Source organism: Mustela nigripes, chromosome 7, assembly GCF_022355385.1.
Source record: "Mustela nigripes isolate SB6536 chromosome 7, MUSNIG.SB6536, whole genome shotgun sequence".
Classification (NCBI taxonomy): Eukaryota; Metazoa; Chordata; class Mammalia; order Carnivora; family Mustelidae; genus Mustela; species Mustela nigripes.
In genome coordinates this window covers 117,194,814-117,215,052 of record NC_081563.1, presented here as the reverse complement: position 1 = coordinate 117,215,052, position 20,239 = coordinate 117,194,814, and the positions used below count along the sequence as shown (strand labels likewise).

At 49.4% G+C, this 20,239-nt stretch overlaps 1 protein-coding gene across 1 annotated transcript in view; it reads left to right on the top strand.

Moving 5' to 3' along the window:
• Positions 1–20,239, top strand: part of TRPC4AP (transient receptor potential cation channel subfamily C member 4 associated protein) — a 66,516-nt gene that overhangs the window by 45,246 nt on the left and 1,031 nt on the right. Inside the window, exons 9-18 of the mRNA XM_059406860.1 lie at positions 4,901–5,067; positions 9,879–10,010; positions 12,034–12,092; positions 14,058–14,159; positions 15,272–15,355; positions 16,261–16,351; positions 17,401–17,541; positions 18,280–18,388; positions 18,973–19,085; positions 19,998–20,204. Of these exons, the coding sequence (XP_059262843.1) occupies positions 4,901–5,067; positions 9,879–10,010; positions 12,034–12,092; positions 14,058–14,159; positions 15,272–15,355; positions 16,261–16,351; positions 17,401–17,541; positions 18,280–18,388; positions 18,973–19,085; positions 19,998–20,204 (1,205 nt within the window). The remainder of the gene's footprint in view (positions 1–4,900; positions 5,068–9,878; positions 10,011–12,033; positions 12,093–14,057; positions 14,160–15,271; positions 15,356–16,260; positions 16,352–17,400; positions 17,542–18,279; positions 18,389–18,972; positions 19,086–19,997; positions 20,205–20,239) is intronic.

Genomic DNA, 20,239 nt, shown 5'->3' with positions numbered 1-20,239 from the left:
AAGTCATTATTAACCTGATACCCAAACGAAAGACACTACAAGGAAAGCACAGACCAATATCTCTTATGAATATAGATGTAAAAATTCCCAAGAATATACTAGTAAACCAAATACAGCAATGTACAAAGATTAAACACTTGACCATGTATATATATATGAATAAGTAGGATTTATTCAGGGTTGATTCAATAAGAATCAGTTGATGTATACCTTGTTTCAGTAGAACAAAGGACAAAAATTTACATGATCATTTTAGTAGATGCAGAAATGCCTCACACAAAATCCAGCATGCCTTCCTGATAAAAACACTCCAACTAGGAATAGGAAGGAATTGCCTTAGTCTGTTAAAGAACATCTACGAAAACCCACACCCAACGTACTTCATAGTACATTGACACTGAAATCTTTTCAACTAAGACACAGGCACAAGACAAGAATGCCTGCTTCTGCCACTTTGGCTTAATGCTCTGTTGGGGGTTCTGGATAGGCAGTTAGTCAAGATAGAGAAAATAGAAACCATCCGGATTAGGAAGAAGTTAAACTGTGTTTCTTAGGAGACGACATGATCTTTTTTTTTTTTTTAAGATTTTATTTATTTATTTGACAGAGAGAGATCACAAGTAGGCAGAGAGGCAAGCAGAGAGAGAGAGAGAGGAGGAAGCAGGCTCCCTGCTGAGCAGAGAGCCCGATGCGGGACTCGATCCCAGGACCCTGAGATCATGACCTGAGCCGAAGGCAGCGGCTTAACCCACTGAGCCACCCAGGCGCCCCGACATGATCTTATTTAGGGAAAAACCTAAGGAATCCAGTCCCATGAAACTAATAAGTGAGTTAAGAAAAGTTTCAGAATACAAGGTCAGTATACGTAATTGTGTTTATATACAGTAGCAATGAACAAACCAAAATGAAATTAAGAAAACAATTTCGTATACAAAAGCATCAAAAAGAGTCAAAAGCTTAGGGATAAATTTAACAAAGAAATGCAAAACTGACACTCTCAAAATTGCAAAACATCTTCAATATTGAAAGAAATGAAAGAGGACCTAAATAAACGTAAAGATACTCGTGTTCATGGGTTGGAAGGCTTGGTATTGTTAAGGTTCATACTCCACATGTTGAGCTATACGTCTGTCTACAGATTGGGCACAGTCCCTTGTCAAAATCCCAACTGGCTTCTTTGCAGAAATGGACTAGCTACAAAGCATATGTCTAATAATAATTAATAGTTATAAGGGACTGAATCTGGAATTTGTAAAGAACTCCTACAGCTCGATGATCTAAAGACAATGCACTTCGAAATGTGGGCATAGGACCTAAATGGGCATTTCTCTACGGCAGGTGACCAGATAGCCAATAAACACATTAAAAAGATGCCCAACATCATTAATCGTCAGAGAAATGCAAATCCAAACCACAATCACATACTACTTCATACCTGCTAGGATGCCTATCATCAAAAGATAGATGATGGCAAGTGTTGGCACAAGGATGTGAAGAAATCAGAATCCTCGCTCTCTGTTGGTGGGCGTGTAAAGTGGTCGGCCATTTTGGGAAACAGTCTGGCAGTTTTCGAACAGTTCCTCAAAAGGCTAAACAGAGTTGCCATATGACCCAGAAGTTCCAGTCCTAGTTATGTTTTCAAGAGAAATGAGAACATATTGACGTAAAAACTTCCACATGAGTACTCACAGCTGCAGATTTATAGTAATCAGTATCTGAAAACCACCCAAGTGTTCATCAGCTGGTAAATGGATAAGAGAATGTGGTCTGTGCATACAGTGCAGTGTTCCTCTGCGATCTGAAAAATGGAGTCCTGACACATGCTACCCCGAATGAATCTTGAAACCATCATTCTAAGTGAAAGAAGCTGGGCGTGAAGGGTCACATATGTGATTCCGTTTATATGAAATGTCCCAAACAGGCAGTTCCATAGAGCCAGAAAGTACTTTAGTGGATGCCTAGGGATGAGGGGTTTGGTGGTGAACGGGGATTGGCTGCCAGTGAGTGAAGGATTTCTTTTTGGGGTGACAAGATGCTCTAAAGTCAGTTGTAGTGATGGCTACACAGCTCTGTGAATATGCTAAAAACCACTGAATCGTACACTCCAAGTGGGTGAATTGTATGTGAATTGTAGCCCAAAGCTGTTTAAAAAAAAAAAAAAAAAAAAAGAGTGCCTGTGCCCCAATATGGACATAAAGTTGGAGACCCCTTGAATCAGTTTGTGGCACTGAAGAGATTTGGGGGGCAGCATTGGCCTCTCAAACTAGTTTGCCCAGCCTCATCCTTGGGAATGAACCTTGTTGCTAAGCTCTGGCCATCGCTTTAAGAACTGCATTTAAAAAAAAAAAAAAACTTAACCAAAGACTTCCTTGTCTGGCCTGTGCAAACCAGGCACCGAAGACTGGCAGTTCCTCGGGGTTGAGTCCAAGCTGCCTGTGTTTCTGTTTCTCCACAGACATTTATTACTGAGGAGGGCTTGTGTGCCATTTGCTGTGCCTGCTCCTCCCGTAGACTTCCTGTCCTGCAGTCGCCCCCGAGCCCCCTGAGCTGGGTGACAAGGACGCTGAGGCTCTCGAGGCCACGCAGCAAGTGTGCCGTGGAGGCAGGATCTACATGATAGCTCTTCTCAGTCTCTCCACAAATGAGTTGACTCTTAAACTGTTCTGGGAGCTGGGCCAAGGAGTCCCAACATGGAAATTGAGTAATTATGATTTTTCTCCCAACATGCAGGCAAATACATGTTTTTTGAGATAGCATTTTCTCAGTTCGGTTTTTTCCAGTAAATTTTTCTTAAGTCTTTGCTCACTGCCATTTTTAGTTGCAGATGAAAAGGAAAAAAACCAAGTAGCAAGCGAGCATTTGCAGAAAAAACGCAAGTGTTTTGTTTCTATTGAACATACACTCACGTGTTCTTGACGTGTGCCGGGTATTGCTTGCAGTGCTTTGAATATACTAAATCCTTTCATCTTGGCATCATGGGTAAGATCGGTACTGTTGCCGTCATCCCAGTTTTACAGGTGAGGACAGATACTGAAGCAGAGTGACATCCACCGGTTTGCCCAAGGCCACCCAGCTGGTGAAGAGCAGAGCTGGGGTTCAGACCTAGCGGCCTGGCTCAGGGGCTGTGCTCTTTTTTTTTTTTTTTTTTTAATTTTTTATTTATTTAATTTATTTGATAGAGATTACAAGCAGGCAGAGAGGCAGGCAGAGAGAGGGGGAAGCAGGCTCCCTGCTGAGTAGAGAGCCCAAAGCGGGACTCGATCCCAGGATGCTGATCATGACCTGGGCTGAAGGCAGAGGCTTTAACCCACTGAGCTACCCAGGCGCCCTGGGGCTGTGCTCTTGAGTCCTGTGCCACGCTGCCCCTCAGTCTTCCTCACCCCACGACCGGTCGTCTCCCAGCATTGTGACTTTGTATTAGTGCCATAATATGGCTGGAAAAAATAGTCCCACGTCTGTAGGGCAGAGTCGCTAGGGTTCTTGAGGCATGGTATCACCCTGTAGAAGTCACCAGACTTGCGCGTGCTCCTTACCCAAATATGATTTGATAACCACTGCTCTGCTCCATGTGGTTTTTCTGGCCCTTTGCCAAAGGCCTCTAAGGGCAGCAGTTCCAGTGGGAGCTTGGAAGCATCTTAATATTTACTGCTTCATTCTTTCACCTTAAAGATGAAGAAAACTGAGGGGACATAAACCCTAAGTACTTCTGACTCTGACCAGTGCTCTTTTAAAATAATAGAGACCTAAAAAAAATAAAATAAAAATAAAAAGGACCTAAGAGGGAGGCTTCCCAAGAACCAGGTGCTGGGCTTTTCTTGTGTTCTCATTCACTCCTCACAGCTACCCTAGCCACCCCCGGCAGCACTGCCGTCCCCGGCCTTCTACAGGGCAGTTCGAGGCCTTGTGAGGAGGTAACTGGCCCAGTGTCACACAGCTAACAAGTTGTAACTCCAGAACCCTCAGCCTCTAGCACTTGCTGCCTTCCTGTGATTTCACCTCACCAGCCTGCGTGAGTCACTGAGACTTGTTTGTTAACAGGGTAGTAGAATAAATGGGATGCTTGACTAATGCCCAAAACACGATATCTGGCACATATCAGGTGTTCCAGAAATACGACTTAGCTGCTGCCGTTGTTACTAATAATGAAACTGGGTAACATGGTCTGTGAGTAGATGATGCGTTTGTCTGTGTCACTCATAGTGATGGTGGTGCCCAGTCTGCCTTAGAAAGTTGTACCTTAGAAAACTTTCTAAAGTTCTTGGAAAAAACAGGAGAAAAGAAGTCTCGGAGAAGGATCCCTCTGTCTTTCAGCAGTGCCTCCTCGTAGAATTGAGGCAGAGGAACCATAGACTTAGAGTCATTTGTGACCCGAAGAGAGTTAGGCACAATTGGTGGCTTAGGGAAGTGGGCACTTGGGCGTGGGGCACTCGCTGATGGTGGCGGGATAAGGGATGCATCCCGTCACTGCGTTGGCTGCATCAGAGCATTTCGAATGTGTTAAAGTTGATGAAATACAATGAAACTGCAGTCGATTTTCCCCCCTTTTTTTGTTGAGGTATAATTGACATACAACATTATATTAGCTTCAGGTGTACAACATAGTGGTTCGATATTTGCATATAGTGCCAAATGATCACTGCTGTTAGCCTAGTTAACACCTGTCCCCATACTATAGAATTTTTTTCCTTAAAATGCACAGAGTCAGTTTTTCTAAGTTTCTAAGCTTGCCTGGCCCTTGGGGAGCTGGAGGGGATTTTGTGGCTTTCAAAGTCTCTGGCATGGCCTCAGGGGCCAGTCCAATGGCTCTGTTACCTCAGGTCTGTCCAGACTGGCTTTGAGGGGCAGAAACATGTTTCCTCACAAGCAGTGACTCAATCTTCTCTCTTGGTGGCTCTCCCAGCCTCCATTGTGTTCCCTCCCCCAGGGGCCTCTGAGGAGAATGGCCTGCCTCACACTTCCACCAGGACCCAGCTGCCGCAGTCGATGAAGATTATGCATGAGATCATGTATAAACTGGAAGTGCTCTATGTTCTCTGTGTGCTGTTGATGGGGCGTCAGCGAAACCAGGTGGGCCCCTCCCCCACGTCTCAGAACAGGAGGAGCCACTTGCGTGCCACTACTGTGTCTGTAGCCCCGCTAGGCATGGGGCTCATTTTCGTTCCCTCTGTTCTATGCATCAGGAAACTGGTCTCATTCCAGAGTCCAGAACCTTTTCCACCATAGCTTGCCGTGGGGCAGCATTTCTGGGCAGAGCATTGGTTCCCAGGGCAGGAGCTGGTGGCTTGGCCATGTTACCAGACCTTGTTAATATGAAGAGTAAAGGTTACTGTGGCAAGGTGACTGCCCTGGAGATGTACTAGAGGACCTGCCAGTCCAGTGGGGGCTCAGGGTGATGGCCAGAGCCCAGAGCTGTGTTGGATTACAAAAACTGGGCAACTTCAGGGGCTCTGGATATGCTGAGGTTCCCTGGCCCTTGAAGCAGTTCTAACAGGGAGGAGCAAGGGTCTGTAACCTCCAAAGGGAGAAAGAGAGCCCTGGAACTATATAGTGCTCCTCTTCAAGATGGCAGAGAAATGGCCTTCTCCACCGGCCAATCATTGTCCTGTGGATGAGAAAAGGTAGGTGATGGGGGCGGGGCACTCAACAGTCCTTAAGCTCCTTTTTCAGTCGACACTGGACGGTCACAACAATTCTGTGTGAGACTGGTGCAGTCATCCCCGTTTTGGACAGGGTAGCCAGGGAGGAGACTCACTGAAAAGTTGACATGCAGCATGGAGACGCTGTGAGGAACGTGAGGGGGCGGGGCACGCTGATACCCTGGCAGCCTACCTGGTAGAGGGAGCAAGTGCCGAAGTGGGAAGTGCCCCCCCCCCCACCCAGTGGGTTGGTGGGACAGTAGGGAACAGGCAGCGAGGCAGAGGTGGGGAGGGACTGTGGGGGTCAGACCGTGTCGGGCTTTCATTGGCCATTTTCAGGACATCGTGGTGTTTCCTTCTGGCTGCTTTGTGGAAGAGATGATCGTAGCCAGGACCAGCATGTTGGTGGAAGGGGGTGGTGACAAGTTCTTGTGTTCTGGATATATTCTGAAGATAGAACAGATTGAATTTGCTGCAGGTTTGAATGTGGGCATGAGAGAGGGATTAAGGGTAACTTCTTTAACTTCTTCTAAGGTTGTTTTTGTTTTGTTTTTTTAAAGATTTTATTTATTTATTTGACAGAGATCACAAGTAGGCAGAGAGGCAGACAGAGAGAGAGGAGGAAGCAGGCTCCCTGCTGAGCAGAGAGCCCAATGTGGGGCTGATCCCAGAACCCTGGGATCATGACCTTAACTGAAGGCAGAGGCTTTAACCCACTGAGCCACCCAGGCGCCCTGTAACTTCTTCCAAGGTTTTTGGCCCAAGCAGGTGGGAGGATGGATTGGCCATTGACTGAGATGGTTAAGACTGTGAGTTAGGGAGTTGGGGGTGAGGGACAGAGGCATAGGGAGAAAGGTAAGGAATTTAGTTTGAACAAGTTAGGTTTGAAGTGTCTGTTAGAATTGGCATCTGAGGACGCCTGGGTGGCTTGCTCAGTTGGGCATCTGCCTTCGGCTTAGATCATGATCCTAGGGTCCTGGGATTAAGTCCCCCATCAGGTTCCTTGCTCAGCAGGGAGTCTGTTTCTGCCTCTCCCTCTGCCGCTCCCCCTGCTCATGCTCTCTCTCTCATAAATAAATAAATCTTAAAAAAAAAAAAAAGTATTGGCCGGCACCTGGAGTATCTGTACCTGGAGTTAGGGGAGAGGTTGGGTCTAGAGCTAGAACTTTGGGGGTTGTCAGTATATGGTTGGTATTTAAAACCAGGACCATGGATGAGATATCTCCCTGACCTCCACAGTATCAAAGCTCCTTCCTTCAGCATGGAATATATATAGAAAATAATAGTCACTGTGCTTTACATGTGTTGAGTGCTTGTACCATTTTTGAGAAAATCTCACACTTATTCTTATTTGAATTTTCAAGTAGTTGGGAAGTTATAAAACAGGTGGTAATTCTCTGTCCCCTCACTTGCTGCTTGAGAAAACCCAGGTACAAAAAGGGGTGTGCTCTCAGGCTCTAGGCATCAGGAGGGCCAGGATTTAGACTCTGCTTCCATGACTCTGCCTTCTGTTCCCCCATGACTGTCCCCTGCTCCTTGAGCCTTCCTGTTACTAAGACTTTATGAATCAGTCATTGCGGTGTCTAGTTCTAAACTGCATGATTACAGCCGCTGCTTTCTTGGAAGGCCTATGGCCTGGCCACCGGCCCCTGCTCACCCGAGAGCCAGTGTTAGGCTGTCGCGGCCTCATCTGCACAGTTGGCATTTACTGTGTTCCTCCTGTGTGCCCTGCACTGTGTGCACGCACCCCGCCGAGCCTGGGACAGCGAGGGGAAGGGTTTCCCTGGCCAGGCCTCCCAGAAGGCTCCTCATCAGAGTGCTTATTATTGGGCCATCAGGCCAAGTTGTCTGGCCAGTCTTGGCGAAGTTGAAATCACTAGACTGGAAACCTGCCCCAAATGTTAGGAGTTGCATTTGGTGCGAATGTAAATAATCCATCCAGTACTTCTTGTCCGTCAGGCCCTGGTCTTCCCCCACATTACTACACTAAATCCTTTCAGCAGCTTGGATATCCCTCATTTTCTGTCAGGGGACTCAGGCTCAAAGAAGAATGTTGCTCAGGGTCACGTCTTTGTCAGGTTCTGGTCTCCTGAGATAAACTCACAGCTGTGGTGGGCCCAAAAGGGTTGGGCTTTAGGATCAGAACACCTGAGGTAGGTAGGGTGACATTTCCACCACTGCCTTGCCCAGGTTGGTCCTGCTCAACTTCCCCTTCCCCTTGTAAAATGGGATTTAGTATGCACTGGTGCCTTGCTCAGGACTTTACGTATATATTCTGACCTTGTCCTTACAATAGCCCGGAGAAGAAGAAGTAATAGCTTAGTTTTCTATAAGAAAATTTTTTTTGATAGGTAAATAATTTACATAGTTCTATATTAAAATGTGTAAGTAAGTATCAGTGAAGCCTTTCTCCTCTCTGGTCCTGAACATTCTGGTTCTTCCATGAAGCATCTAAGTTTACCAGTTATTCATGTATCCTTCTAGAGACATTTTATGCTTATAATAAAGCAAATGTATTCCTCTTTCTTTTTTTTTTTTTTAACACAATCAGTAGTATAGCATGTACGTATTTGCTCTCTTGTTTTGTTGTTGTTTCTTTTTAAATATTTTTCTATTTATTTGACAGCATAAGCAGGGGAAGAAAGGCAGAAGGAGAGGGAGAAGCAGACTCCCCATTCAGCAGGGAGCCTGACACGGCTCGATCTCAGAACCTTGGTATCGTACCTGAGCCGAAGGCAGACACTTAACCAACTGAGCCACCCAGGCACCCCCATGTTTGCTTTCTTAATATTGAATCTTGGTGAATGTTCACTAAATGTGAAAAGGCTCAATTCTTTTTTACTGGTACGCTATACCCTTCTGAATGGATATACCATAATTTATGCAACTAATCCTCATTGATGGGGAATATAGCTTATATCTGTTCTTTTGGTATTGGAAATAATCCTACCATGAGCAACTTTATACATATGTCATTTAGTATATGGATCTGAGAATAAATTCCTAAAAGAATCGCTGCACAAAGGGACTATGTGTTTGTAATTTTTAGAGATATGACCAAAATGTCCTCCTTCCGCAGGTGGTACCCAGTACGCCCTCCCAGCAGCAGTGTGAGAGCAGGCCAAGGCCAAGCTCACCAGCACAGTGTTATAAAACTTTCTTCTTTACTAATCTGAAAAAGTGGTGGTGATTGGAATTTCTCTTATTATTATAAGTGAGGCTTATTACTTTCCATACATTGAAGAATATCTTCTATTTTCCGGTCTCTAGCCTTTGCCCATTTTTTCTGTAAGGTTGGTCTTTTAGTTTAAGATATTTGTAGGATTCCGGGTGCCTGGGTGGCTCCCTTGTCCAGCAGCTGCCTTCGGCTCAGGTCATGATCCTGGAGCCCCAGGATCAAGTCCCACACCGGGCTCCCTGCTTGATGGAGAGTCTGCTTCTCCCTCTGACTGCTCCCCTCTCATGCTCTCTCACTCTCTCAAATAAATAAAATAAAATTTTTTTTTTTAAAAAGGAGAGATTTGTAGGATTCCTTAGAGAAGAAATTAGCTTTTTGCCCGTGACTTGAGAGTCACAGTATGGACTTTGAGTCATGGTATGGACTTTGCTTATTGTGAATTTTGCCACAGAGCATTTTTAAAGGTTTACATGGTTGAATTGAATGGTTTTCTGTTTTGCCTTCTAGATTTACTTAATAGACTTACTACTTCAGAAAGTCTCTCTCATTGTGTGGTCATTTTTTAAAAAAATTCTTTGCGTATATTTTTCTAGGATATTTAGCATTTAATTTTTTTTTTTTTAATGTTTATCTTGCCTCCAGTTGAAATTTATCCTACTCCGAAGCATGAGGGCTATTTTTATTTTTTAATGATATGAGGAGGGAACAAACTAGAAGGACTGAGAGATTTGATTAGGGTTATAAAGTTCATATGTGCTGGAGGTGGGAATCAAACCCAGGGCTCTCTGAATCCAAACTCGTGTTCTTAAAAGAGGACCCACCGTATAATATGTCTCCTAGGAGTATTGTGGGGAATGTGTGAGTGGAGAGTAAAAGTGTATCTGTGCATAGTGAGAGTGCAGTGAGGGGTAGGCTAAGCGGGGGATTTTCTTTAAACCTCAGCAGTCCCTACTGACTGTCTCTTTCTTTGTCCTAAAGATTGTTTTGTACATGCCAGGCATGAGGCTTTGAGGGATATTTGCAGCGCGGTTGTTGTAATGCTTTTATCGTCCTACCCCGTCCAGGTTCACAGAATGATCGCGGAGTTCAAGCTGATCCCTGGGCTCAATAATTTGTTCGACAAGCTGATTTGGAGGAAGCACTCAGCATCTGCCCTCGTCCTCCACGGTCACAACCAGAACTGTGACTGCAGCCCGGTGAGCAGGGGGCGTGGCAACAGATAAGCTTTACTTGAGTTCTTTCAAGATCTGCTGATGACCCTTTGAAATCTCGTTTTTTAATTTTTGAGTTTTAAAGATTTTATTTATTTAGAGAGAGAGAGAGAGCATGAGCAGAGAGGAAGGGCAGAGGGAGAGAGAGAAGCAGACCCCGCTGAGCAGGGAGCTCAGTGTGGGGCTCGATCCCACCCTGGGATCAGGACCTGATCTGAAGGTAGACACTTAACCGACTGAGTCACCCAGACACACACACACACACACACACACACACACACACACACACACCACACAATTTATATATATATATTTTTTTTTTAATTTAAAAATTTAAATTTTTTTAGATTTAAAAGAATTTTTAAATATATATATATATTTTTTTTTTCTAATTTATAAAGTCTGTATAATCCCATAAGTGGAAACCACCTTGGAGAAGGGTCTGCTCCTGCCCTTCCGCCTGTGCAGAAATCCTTTTGGAGGCCCTGTGGCCAACTTTCTCTTGCATACCTCTAAAATGGGGCGCTCACTGTTCTCCAGGAAGGGTTCGCCACACCATGACCTAGTAGCAAGTTTCCCTTGTTTTGTACTCTTCCCCTATTGTATCATCCATCCATCGGTAGTAGTTTTGCCCCCTGAAACTGTGCACCACCAATGGTCTGTAGCCAAAAAGGGCTTTAGGATGCTTTCTTTTTTAAAGGGGCCAAGGGCTCTCCTCTGCCTGGCCTCTCTTATGGTGTACTGGAGAGAGCATTGAACTGGGTGTCGGGAGGCCTGTGTGCTGCGCAGCTTGTTAGGAGAGCTTGAGTGAGTCACTGAATCTCTGAGCCTATTTCTTGCAAAAGGAAAGTCCCACTCCCTTGGCTGCTGTCTTCATGGGCCATGTGGAGGCCTGGTCACCACCACAAAGGGGCCAGTACCCTGGGACTTGAAAGTGCCACACAGCCATCAGTGCCGTAGGTCCTCCCTGTCCTGTGCCATGCTCTGGGGATTTTCCTCCATGTCTTATCTTCAGCTGACTGGTTTTCTCTTCAGCCTTGTCAGATTTTACTTCTCAGCCCATGCATCTGAGTTTTAAATTTCAAGTGAATATATTCTGCATTTTGAGACAGCTGGCTATTTGTCAAAAGCTGCTTGGTATTTATTCATTACATTAATGTTCTGTACTATTGCATTCCATCTCTTTTATTGCTTGTAATACTTTTTTTATGGTCTCGGATTGCTCGTGAGGTGCTAATGTTTGTATTTGAGTCTTCAGACTCATCTTGGGATGGAAAGTTGCCTCATGCTCTGCAGTATAGCCTGGGCCCTGGAAGTTTTTCTTTAGAGACTTTGCTTTTGTCTGCCGGGTACACTAGGCATACATGTCCCAGGGCAAATTTTTATGTTGAGCACCTTGGCCCTGGAGGTATGAGCCCAGAAGCTTCCTGCAGGCTCCCTCCACCACCAGCACTACCCCCACAGAAAGAGGCAGCCATGCCAGCTCCCTGGACTGGTAAGTGGGGGTTTTCTAACCCTTCTTTTCACGAAGTGTATACGCTTCCTGGGCTTTATGTGGGCTCAGGTTTCTGTCTAGTCCCTGCAGGGCATTTAAAACCCAGGCCCTGGGTGAGTAAGTGTCATTTCCACTTCTCCATCCTCCCCGAGCTGCGTTCCATTGCTCTCGTGCTTCCTACTCTGAGCCCAGTCCTCTCTTCATCTCTGATTCCCGTGGATTTTCCTTTGTTAGGAACTTAGCCTCACATTTCAAAGAATTGCAGTTATTTTTTTTTAATCCAAAGTATTGGCAGGGGTAGGGATTAGCAGGAGGGGTCCCCATTAGCTTACTCTGCTATTGGCCAGATGTGGAGGTCAGCGAAGGGTTTCTGACTCAAGAGAAGTCCTCATGGTGTAGGAAGACAAAGGCTCAGAGAATCAGTGACACGCCCAGGCTTTCGGCAGAGTGTTCTGTTTCCTTTGGGAACAGCATGACCATGGTTTGAACATCAAGGGTACACGTGTGTTTTAGGACATCACCTTGAAGATACAGTTCTTGCGGCTTCTCCAGAGTTTCAGCGACCATCACGAGTAAGTACCAGCCGTCCCTGGAAGGAGAGTGTTGCACCAGCTTGTCTCATCTCCCTGTCCTGTTGATCACAGCCTGGGAGGACCCAGGAGCCGTGCAAGCTGCTGCCACCTCAGCCAGTGTGGGCGGCCGCACTCACATGACGTGCTGCTGGGCACTGCTGCTGGCACTGCCCTTCCTTTGTGCGCGGCCGGTGCTGAGCTTGCCCCGGGCCCTCACGGCCAGCCTAGGAAGTGAGTACGGATGTTGCTGGCCCCTTGTTACCCTTGGAGTTGATACATCTCTCAGCTGTCTGCCGCTCTGAACGAGGAGCGGACAGCGTGGCTCTTCACGGGGACCTCAGGTGGGCAGAGTGGGCTGAGTGTTGATTGAACAGGGCGAACAGTGTTCAGTTGCACGAGGAGACGTACCCACTCCCATTTTTTGGAAACACCTTTCGCCCTCTCATTTTTTTGTTTTCCAACCTTCAATGGAGAATATATAAGAGAATGATTCTCTGCTATAGGAAAAACAGTGCAGGGGAGGAGTGAGTAGCAACTGACCCTTGACCTTGGCACTAGGGACAGTATAGTGGGGACTTTGGTGAGCTGGAACACACAGGCAGTACTGCTCAGCTCTGGCCCACTATGGGTATACAGGAAACTAGGCCCACTGTTGCATAGCTTCTGAGTTTTTCCCCCAAGGGAAGCTCGAAATTAAGATTTCTGTGAAAGGCCCTAATTTTAAACATTGGCTTACGTTCCTCTGAAGTGTTGTATAAGCTACCAGAATGTGCCTGAGGACAGATGTGGTCCGGGGCCTCCACTTTGCTCTTGTCTGGATCGTGTTGACCATCCTCTTTCAGACATTCTCTGTCTGAGGTTCTCCAGGAAGTGGGTGAACCCTCTGAAAAATGACACCAGTTTGTTCTGATTGTGCATTCCCCCCCCCCCTAAGGAATTGGGTCCCTAACTTTCATCAGACTCTTAAATCTGAGCACTTGTATGTGCTAGGCTTTGGGGAGACAGTGAGGAGTGGAAACAGCTCTGACCCCCACTCTCATGAAGGGCACCGTCCTGAAAGGGAGAAGGACATGAATCAGAGAATTTTATCGTTGGATGTACGGTGACAGATTACGATAGGGTTCTGGCGGAAGGAGCATGGTTCTGTGAGAGAACATTTGACAGGGGTCGTGATCTGGCCAGAAGGCTGTCAGGAGCTCTTCTCTGCAGAAGTTAATTTGTCAGCTGAGATCCGAAGGGTTGGCAGTAATAAACTGGGTGAATGGGAAGAGTGAGAGGCTGACTGTTCCAGAAGAATCTGCTGCAGGAGGGAGGCTAGTGTGGCAGGTGATGTGAATGAAGGGGGAGTTGGCTCAGAGCAAGGCTGTGAAGATGGTTGGTGGCTGAGCCACAGGGCCTTGTGGGTTGTGTTGGTGGGCTTGGCTTTTATATCATCAAAAGTTTCAAATTGTGGGAGCGTTTTTGACAGGGGAGTGATGTGATCAGAGTCCCGTTTCCTAAGGATCTCTCTGAGTGCTGTGTGTTGCATCAGTTCCTGGGAGAGACCATTTAGGAAGCTGGCTTGGGTGACACCACACCTAGAGGTGAAGGGCCCAGGATGGAGTGTCATAGCGGACTCGGGCCCCCTGCTGGGAATGCTGGAATAGGGCCAGGTTTGAGAAGCAAAATGGAGATTTTGATTTGGACATCATTGACTTGGAAGTGCCTTTGAGAGGTCAAATAGGAATGTTCAGGGGCAAACAAAAGGCCTGGAGATGTTGAGGAAAGGGGCCTTGTTAGTGAATGTGGCAGGTGGAGAGGTAGGAGGTAGGGCAGGGAGGCTCCCATGCCCGGAGCCCTGTTGCTGTCTCAGGGGCAGGTGGTGTCCGGGGAGGGCACTCGGGATTCTCTGATTCTCATCGTGGGACATGGGAACGTGACCAGCCCAGTGCCTATCCTTTATCCCCTTCAAACCATGCGTTTCAGGAACAAGTACCTACTGCTCAATAACCAGGAGCTGAACGAACTCAGCGCCATCTCTCTCAAGGCCAACATCCCTGAGGTGGAAGCCGTCCTCAACACCGACAGGTGGGTGGCGGCAGCTGTGGCTGCATATGTGCCCTGGGGTGGCACACGCCCACAGACGCGTGCCCACAGCTGTGGCACCAGTGGTTTCTCACTGATGGGCGGCTGCAGTGTCCCAGGGGCATCACCGCCTTTCCTCCCTGGGGCCCCCAGCAACCCTAGGAGGGGGGTGCCGGCATCCCTTCCACTTCACAGAGCGGGGAGCAGGGACTTGGAGAGGTCACGTGCCAAAGTCACATGTGCTCTGCCTGCTCCTTTGTCATTCACCTCTGCAGACATGCTGCTTTCTTGCCCTTTGTCAAGTCCCATTAACTAGGATATGCTTGTGTCTGTCACCTTCTGAGCAGTAGAGAGGTCACAGGCTCATGGGGGTCTGGGCAGGGAGGACTGTAACCAGCAACAGGAGGCATAATTCTCAGCCTCCTTTTTTTTTTTTTTTTTTTTTAAAGCAGGAGAAATCTGTTCAGATGAAACCATGCACACTCCATAATGTCTGTAGGGGATAAAAGTAGAGCTGTTCTATTTGAAGAGGGAACTTAAGGGCCCCAACCCCCTGCCTGCTTGACCGTCTCTCCCCCGTGATGCAGTCCGAGTCATTTCCTCATCTAATGTCTTTGCTTCCTAGACTGGGAAACTGAGGCCCAGAGGCACAGGGACTTGTCCAAAGCCAGCTGGAGCGGAACGTGGGGCCTAGGGTACTCCCTTTCTCACCTTACTGGCACAGACTTTTCCCCATCTGGGAGACTGTCACAGCATTTCAGACTCACTTTGGTGGAAACAGCCCTCCCTCTATAGCAGTTCTGAGCATGGACTCTGGGTTTCTCTGGCCTCTGATCACCTGCTAGTGGGTCTGGGAAGGGAAAGCTGGCCTGAGACGTGGTGTGAATTCACTTGGCTCTTCATATCTAAGACTGCAGGAGTCCTTGGGGTGCTCTGGGTCCAGGCAGAACAGGGGAGCCTCCTGTCGCCTTGGAAATGTCTCCAGGTGTTTTCCCCCAACGAAAGCAGCAGAGAGACCCAGCCCCATGGCCCCAGGACAACAGTAATCCTTCAGCCAAGTGGGGCTGGGCCCTGTCAGCCTCAGGTCTGTCACCAGTGTCCCTGTTTCATTCCAGGAGTTTGGTGTGTGATGGGAAGAGGGGCTTACTAACTCGTCTGCTGCAGGTCATGAAGAAGGAGCCAGCCGAGTCCTCTTTCAGGTAGGTTTGGGGACCGGCACCTGCCACTCCTGAAGGGCCCAGAAACCCAGTGTTTCCCAGGTGGTTAGAAATACCTCATTTAGTTACCAACCTGGACATCTGACTGCTGTGGGGCAGAGGGGGTCCGAATGGGAGCTATAGCCCCTGACCACAGGAGTTCCCTGGGTTGCAGGAAACAAGCATGAAAAGAAACCAGTTTGAATGTAGTATGAAAAGGAGCGGAGCTAGGAGCTAGGACCTGCCCTGGGAACTGAGGGATCAAAGGAAAGCCCCTTCCCTAGGTGGGGGCTGGTGGGGTGGGCGGGAAGGGGGAGGGCTTCTCAGAGCTCCTCCTGCTCGCCTGACATGAGTCTTGAAGGCTGTGGGCAGAAGCCGGCTAAGGGAGGAATTCTGTCAGGGCTGGGCTGTGAAGCTTCAGTCGGCTCCGTGCCCTCATATGCACCGCCCCCCGCAGGGCAGCTCAGCCTTTTCCAGACTTCCCCTCATTGACATCTTCTCTAGGACAGCCCATCAGAAGTGAGCTCAGTGGCTCATCTCTACACGTCCTTCCGGTTCCTCATGCATTCCCAGCCCCACTTTTCATTGTCCCCCTGTTCTTCTGAAGGGTCAAAACCTAGAGTGCATTTTCATATGTGTCCTATAGCCAGCCCTTTGGTCCTAGATCCCCCTGCTCTGAGACTCAAGATGGTCTGAGGACGATTCCCCACTGAACTGTCCGTTCCATGAGGACTTAGCTTTACCATGTCCTCAATGCCTAGTGTGAGGTCTGATGCCTAGCAGATGGGCAGTAAATGTTGAATAAATCAAGAGGCAGCAAACGTCGCCCAGCCCCTTGGTGAATAGAATATGGGACAGAAGAGGGCAGCCTTAGCCACCTGGGCCAGGGGTCAACGTTTGGGTCGCAGGTTTTGGCAAGCCCGGGCTGTGGAGAGTTTCCTCCGAGGGACCACCTCCTATGCAGACCAGATGTTCCTGCTGAAGCGAGGCCTTCTGGAGGTAATGGCCTGGAGGAGCCAGGGTGTTGGGTGTCCCATTCTCCCCGCAGCCCCATGCGTTGCTCTCCTTCCTGAGCCCTGGACAGCTGGTCAGGAGCAGGCCGCTTCTCTTTATTTTAAAATGCCAGTGCAGATTGCCCTAGGACTTCTCCCAGGCTTCCAGCTGTGGGTTCCCGTAGGTGCTTAATGGATGCTGGAGGGAGCTGGGGGTGCCCGTGAAGAGAGAGTCTGAAGTTACCCAGTAAGGCCTTTTGACCCTGAGGATATTTTGCTGTTGTCCAAAAGTTAATTTCCTCTTATTATAAAATGGCCTTCAGAAAAAGAAAAATTTATAAAAGGCAGGGAGCAAAATGGCCAAAGATATAATTGGTTTTAAAAAAATCAAAAAGGGATACAAACAAGGAACTGACCCATGAACTGTAAATCCATAATAAATTGATCCAAATTAGCATTCCTTCAGGAAAATGAAAAATGGAAGCAGTTGAACTATCATAGAAAACTTTAAAAAGTTAAATTGGCTTTATGTTCCTGACAAAAATTCATTAATTTTAGTATAAACTTTCTTATTCATAAATATGAAGACAAACCATGGGGTCAAAATGTGTCCCGTGCCCTTAAACCCTATATTTCATTTACCTGAGTGGCCTCAGTGTTCAGGCAGTGGCTGATGTTCCTTCTGGAAACAGCTCCCCTCACCTGCAAGCTGGGGAGCCCTGGGCAAGCAGGAGATCTCATGGCTGCCTACCCCAACCCATCCCAAACCTGCTGGTGAGGTGCATCAGGCCCGGCCCTACCCTTGGAGCTCCCAGCATCCCCAGATGAGAATCTAGACAGGGGAACAGGTTCCATCAACTGACGTGTGGATGCTTACTCGAAGCAGGCGTCATGTGTTCGGAGCTCTGTGCCTGGTGGCGGGGGCGGCGGGGGGGTACGGAGGGGCAGGCAGCGGGCAGCTTGGATGAGCACAGCCTGGGGGCGGCAGCCACGTCTGCCTGTTGGCCCCAGGGCTCAGCCTTCTTCCTGCCTTCATCCTGTCTCTCCCTCCCCCAGCACATCCTATACTGCATTGTGGACAGCGAGTGCAAGTCGAGGGATGTGCTCCAGAGTTACTTTGATCTTCTGGGGGAGTTAATGAAGTTCAACGTTGACGCTTTCAAGAGATTCAACAAATACATCAACACTGATGCAAAGGTAAGACTAGCCTGGGCTCTCTGGGGTTTGCCACAGTGTTCAGAAGTTGTCGTGGAGGGGTGCCTGGGTGGCTCAGTCAGTTAAGCATCTGCCTTTGGCTCAGGTCATGACCTCAGGGTTCTGGAATTGGGCACTGCATAGGGTTCCCTGCTCAGTGGGGTGTTTGCTTCTCCCTCTCCCTCTGCCCCCGACCCTGCTTATGTTTGCTTGTGCTCTCAAGTGAATAAAGTCTTTAAAAAGAAAAAAAAAGAAGAAGATGAAGTTATCTTGGAGCCCTGGTCCTTGCTAGTCTTCGGGTGCTGGTTTTTAATTGGAGAGCTCTGGGGAGTCAGTGGGCAGTCTTCAGTGAACAGTCACTCACCCCTGCTCTGTGCTGGGACTGCGCTAGGCCCTGGGTGTACAGGGGTGGTCGGTGCAGCTGCTGGGAGTCAGTGAGACGGTGGGGGCCCGGGACTTTGACCTGGCCCTGATGTGGTGCGGTGGGTGCTGGGCTGAGCCCCAGAAGGGCACGACTGGCCTTGGTTGTTCACCTCCTGGGCTCTCTGGCAGAAACACAGCCAGCTCAGGCCAATGGAGGTGGAAATGAGAGGAGCCCAGGCTTTGTCACAACCTTGGTCTGATCAGAAACAACTGGGCCCGGATAAAGGGGTGCCCCTCGTAGCGAGCACCACCACCACCCCAGCCCTGGGGTGCAGCAGGAGCCTCCCAGCACCTGTCTGAGCTTGGGCTCCACTCCAGTTCCAGGTGTTCTTGAAGCAGATCAACAGCTCTCTGGTAGACTCCAACATGCTGGTGCGCTGCGTCACTCTGTCACTGGACCGCTTCGAGAACCAGGTGGACATGAAAGGTAAGAAAAACCCATCCTGCCTGGGCGAATCAGCCCAGTGTGGCTGCGCCAGTGTCAAACACCCAGCATCTCACAAGGACACACCACAGTGGCTAGAGGCACCTGCCCCAAATGCCCACATGGCTGGGGTCAAGGTCGTGGCTCTCTGGGAGATTTTCCTGGCTGCTTTTTTCTTTTCTGTCATCTGCGCTTCCTTTCATAAGACACACATTTTAATAAAAGTGAAGAAACTATTGTTGCAATCGAAATGCAGAAACCGGACATGTCCACCCCCCCCAGCTGGTTTTGCCTGGGATGAGAGGGGCCAGGTGGTGAGCCGAAGGGAGGGAGGGCCTGGGAGGGAGGCGGCCCCTGTGCCCACTGAGGGATGAGGGGCTGGGCCTTCCTGAGAACGTGGGCTCTTCCTGAGAGGCAGCACCTGCCTGTGTTCCTGCTGCAGCCGCCGCTCCTGTGGCCACTTCCATGACCTGGGCTTCCAGCCCCGGGGTCAGGACCCCAGGGAGGGCATGGCTGGAAGCCCGAGTGGCGCGTCCCTGGTCCTGAGCCACAGACCAGCTTCCGAGCCTCGACTCTTCTGTCCCCAGTTGCTGAGGTCCTGTCCGAGTGCCGCCTGCTTGCTTACATATCCCAGGTCCCCACGCAGATGTCTTTCCTCTTCCGCCTCATCAACATCATCCACGTGCAGACACTGACCCAGGTGAGATGCTGTGCGGCCCCGCGGCGGGCCCCGCGGCAGGGCCGGGATATGGGAGATGGCTCCCTCGTCCTGGAGCCCGATGGTTGATCTGTCCCACCTTCCCTAGCAGTGTATCTTGATCCATCTGTTGGTTCCTAGGAAACCCTGCCAGCTATTCTGAGAACTTTTTCCAGTAAGGGAGCAGTACCCCATTTTATGGACAGGGCCTGAGGGGTAGCAAGTCTCCAGAGTCACGGGTGGGTCAGCTTTGGCATTGAGGACTTGACTCCCAGTCCAGTGCGCTCAGTGCCCCTCCTCCGCGCAGGCTTTGGGGTTGGACTTGATGTTGCCTCCCACCCCCTCCCTGACTAACCACGGCTGTCCCTTCCTCAAGCTTCACACTCCTTTTCTAGAACGGGGGTGATGCTGTACCCCTCAAAGGTTGTCCTTTGTTCCTTTAGCCAACACACACTTGCTGAGGCAGGGAGCTGGGCCGGGGCTGCACAGTGAGCCGAACGGGCCGAGACTCTTCCCTCGTGCAGCCCCAGCCTAGTGCCGAGTGGGAGTTAGTGAGGCAGCCGCCCCGAAGGCAGGCCCCCTGCCCTGTGCAGGCATCCAGAGCTCCCAGGAAGAAGCGCTGCCTGAACTGACTCTGGAGGAGGAGTGGACTCCAGCTGGACCGATGACCAGGGTTGCACCAGGGTGGGGATGGGTGGTGGGTGGAGGAGGGACAGGCAGGCACTCGGGTACTCAGGGCGGGTCCGCTCTCAGGCCCGGGCAGGGGGCATCTCGGTGCATGGCCTGTGGACTCCGCTGGGGGCCCTGTAGGGTCTGGGCGCAGGGCGCCCTCCCTGGCCCTCCGCAGCCTAGGTCTGCCAGGGGCCACCGGAGCTCCCCGCCCGCCCCTGACTGGGATGGCCCGGCGCCTGGCAGGAGAACGTCAGCTGCCTCAACACCAGCCTGGTGATCCTGATGCTGGCCCGCCGGAAAGAGCGGCTGCCGCTGTACCTGCGGCTGCTGCAGCGGATGGAGCACAGCAAGAAGTACCCCGGCTTCCTGCTTAACAACTTCCACAACCTGCTGCGCTTCTGGCAGCAGCATTACCTGCACAAGGACAAGGACAGCACCTGCCTGGAGAACGTGAGTGCCCCCCGAGCCCCAGCAGGTGGGGCGTG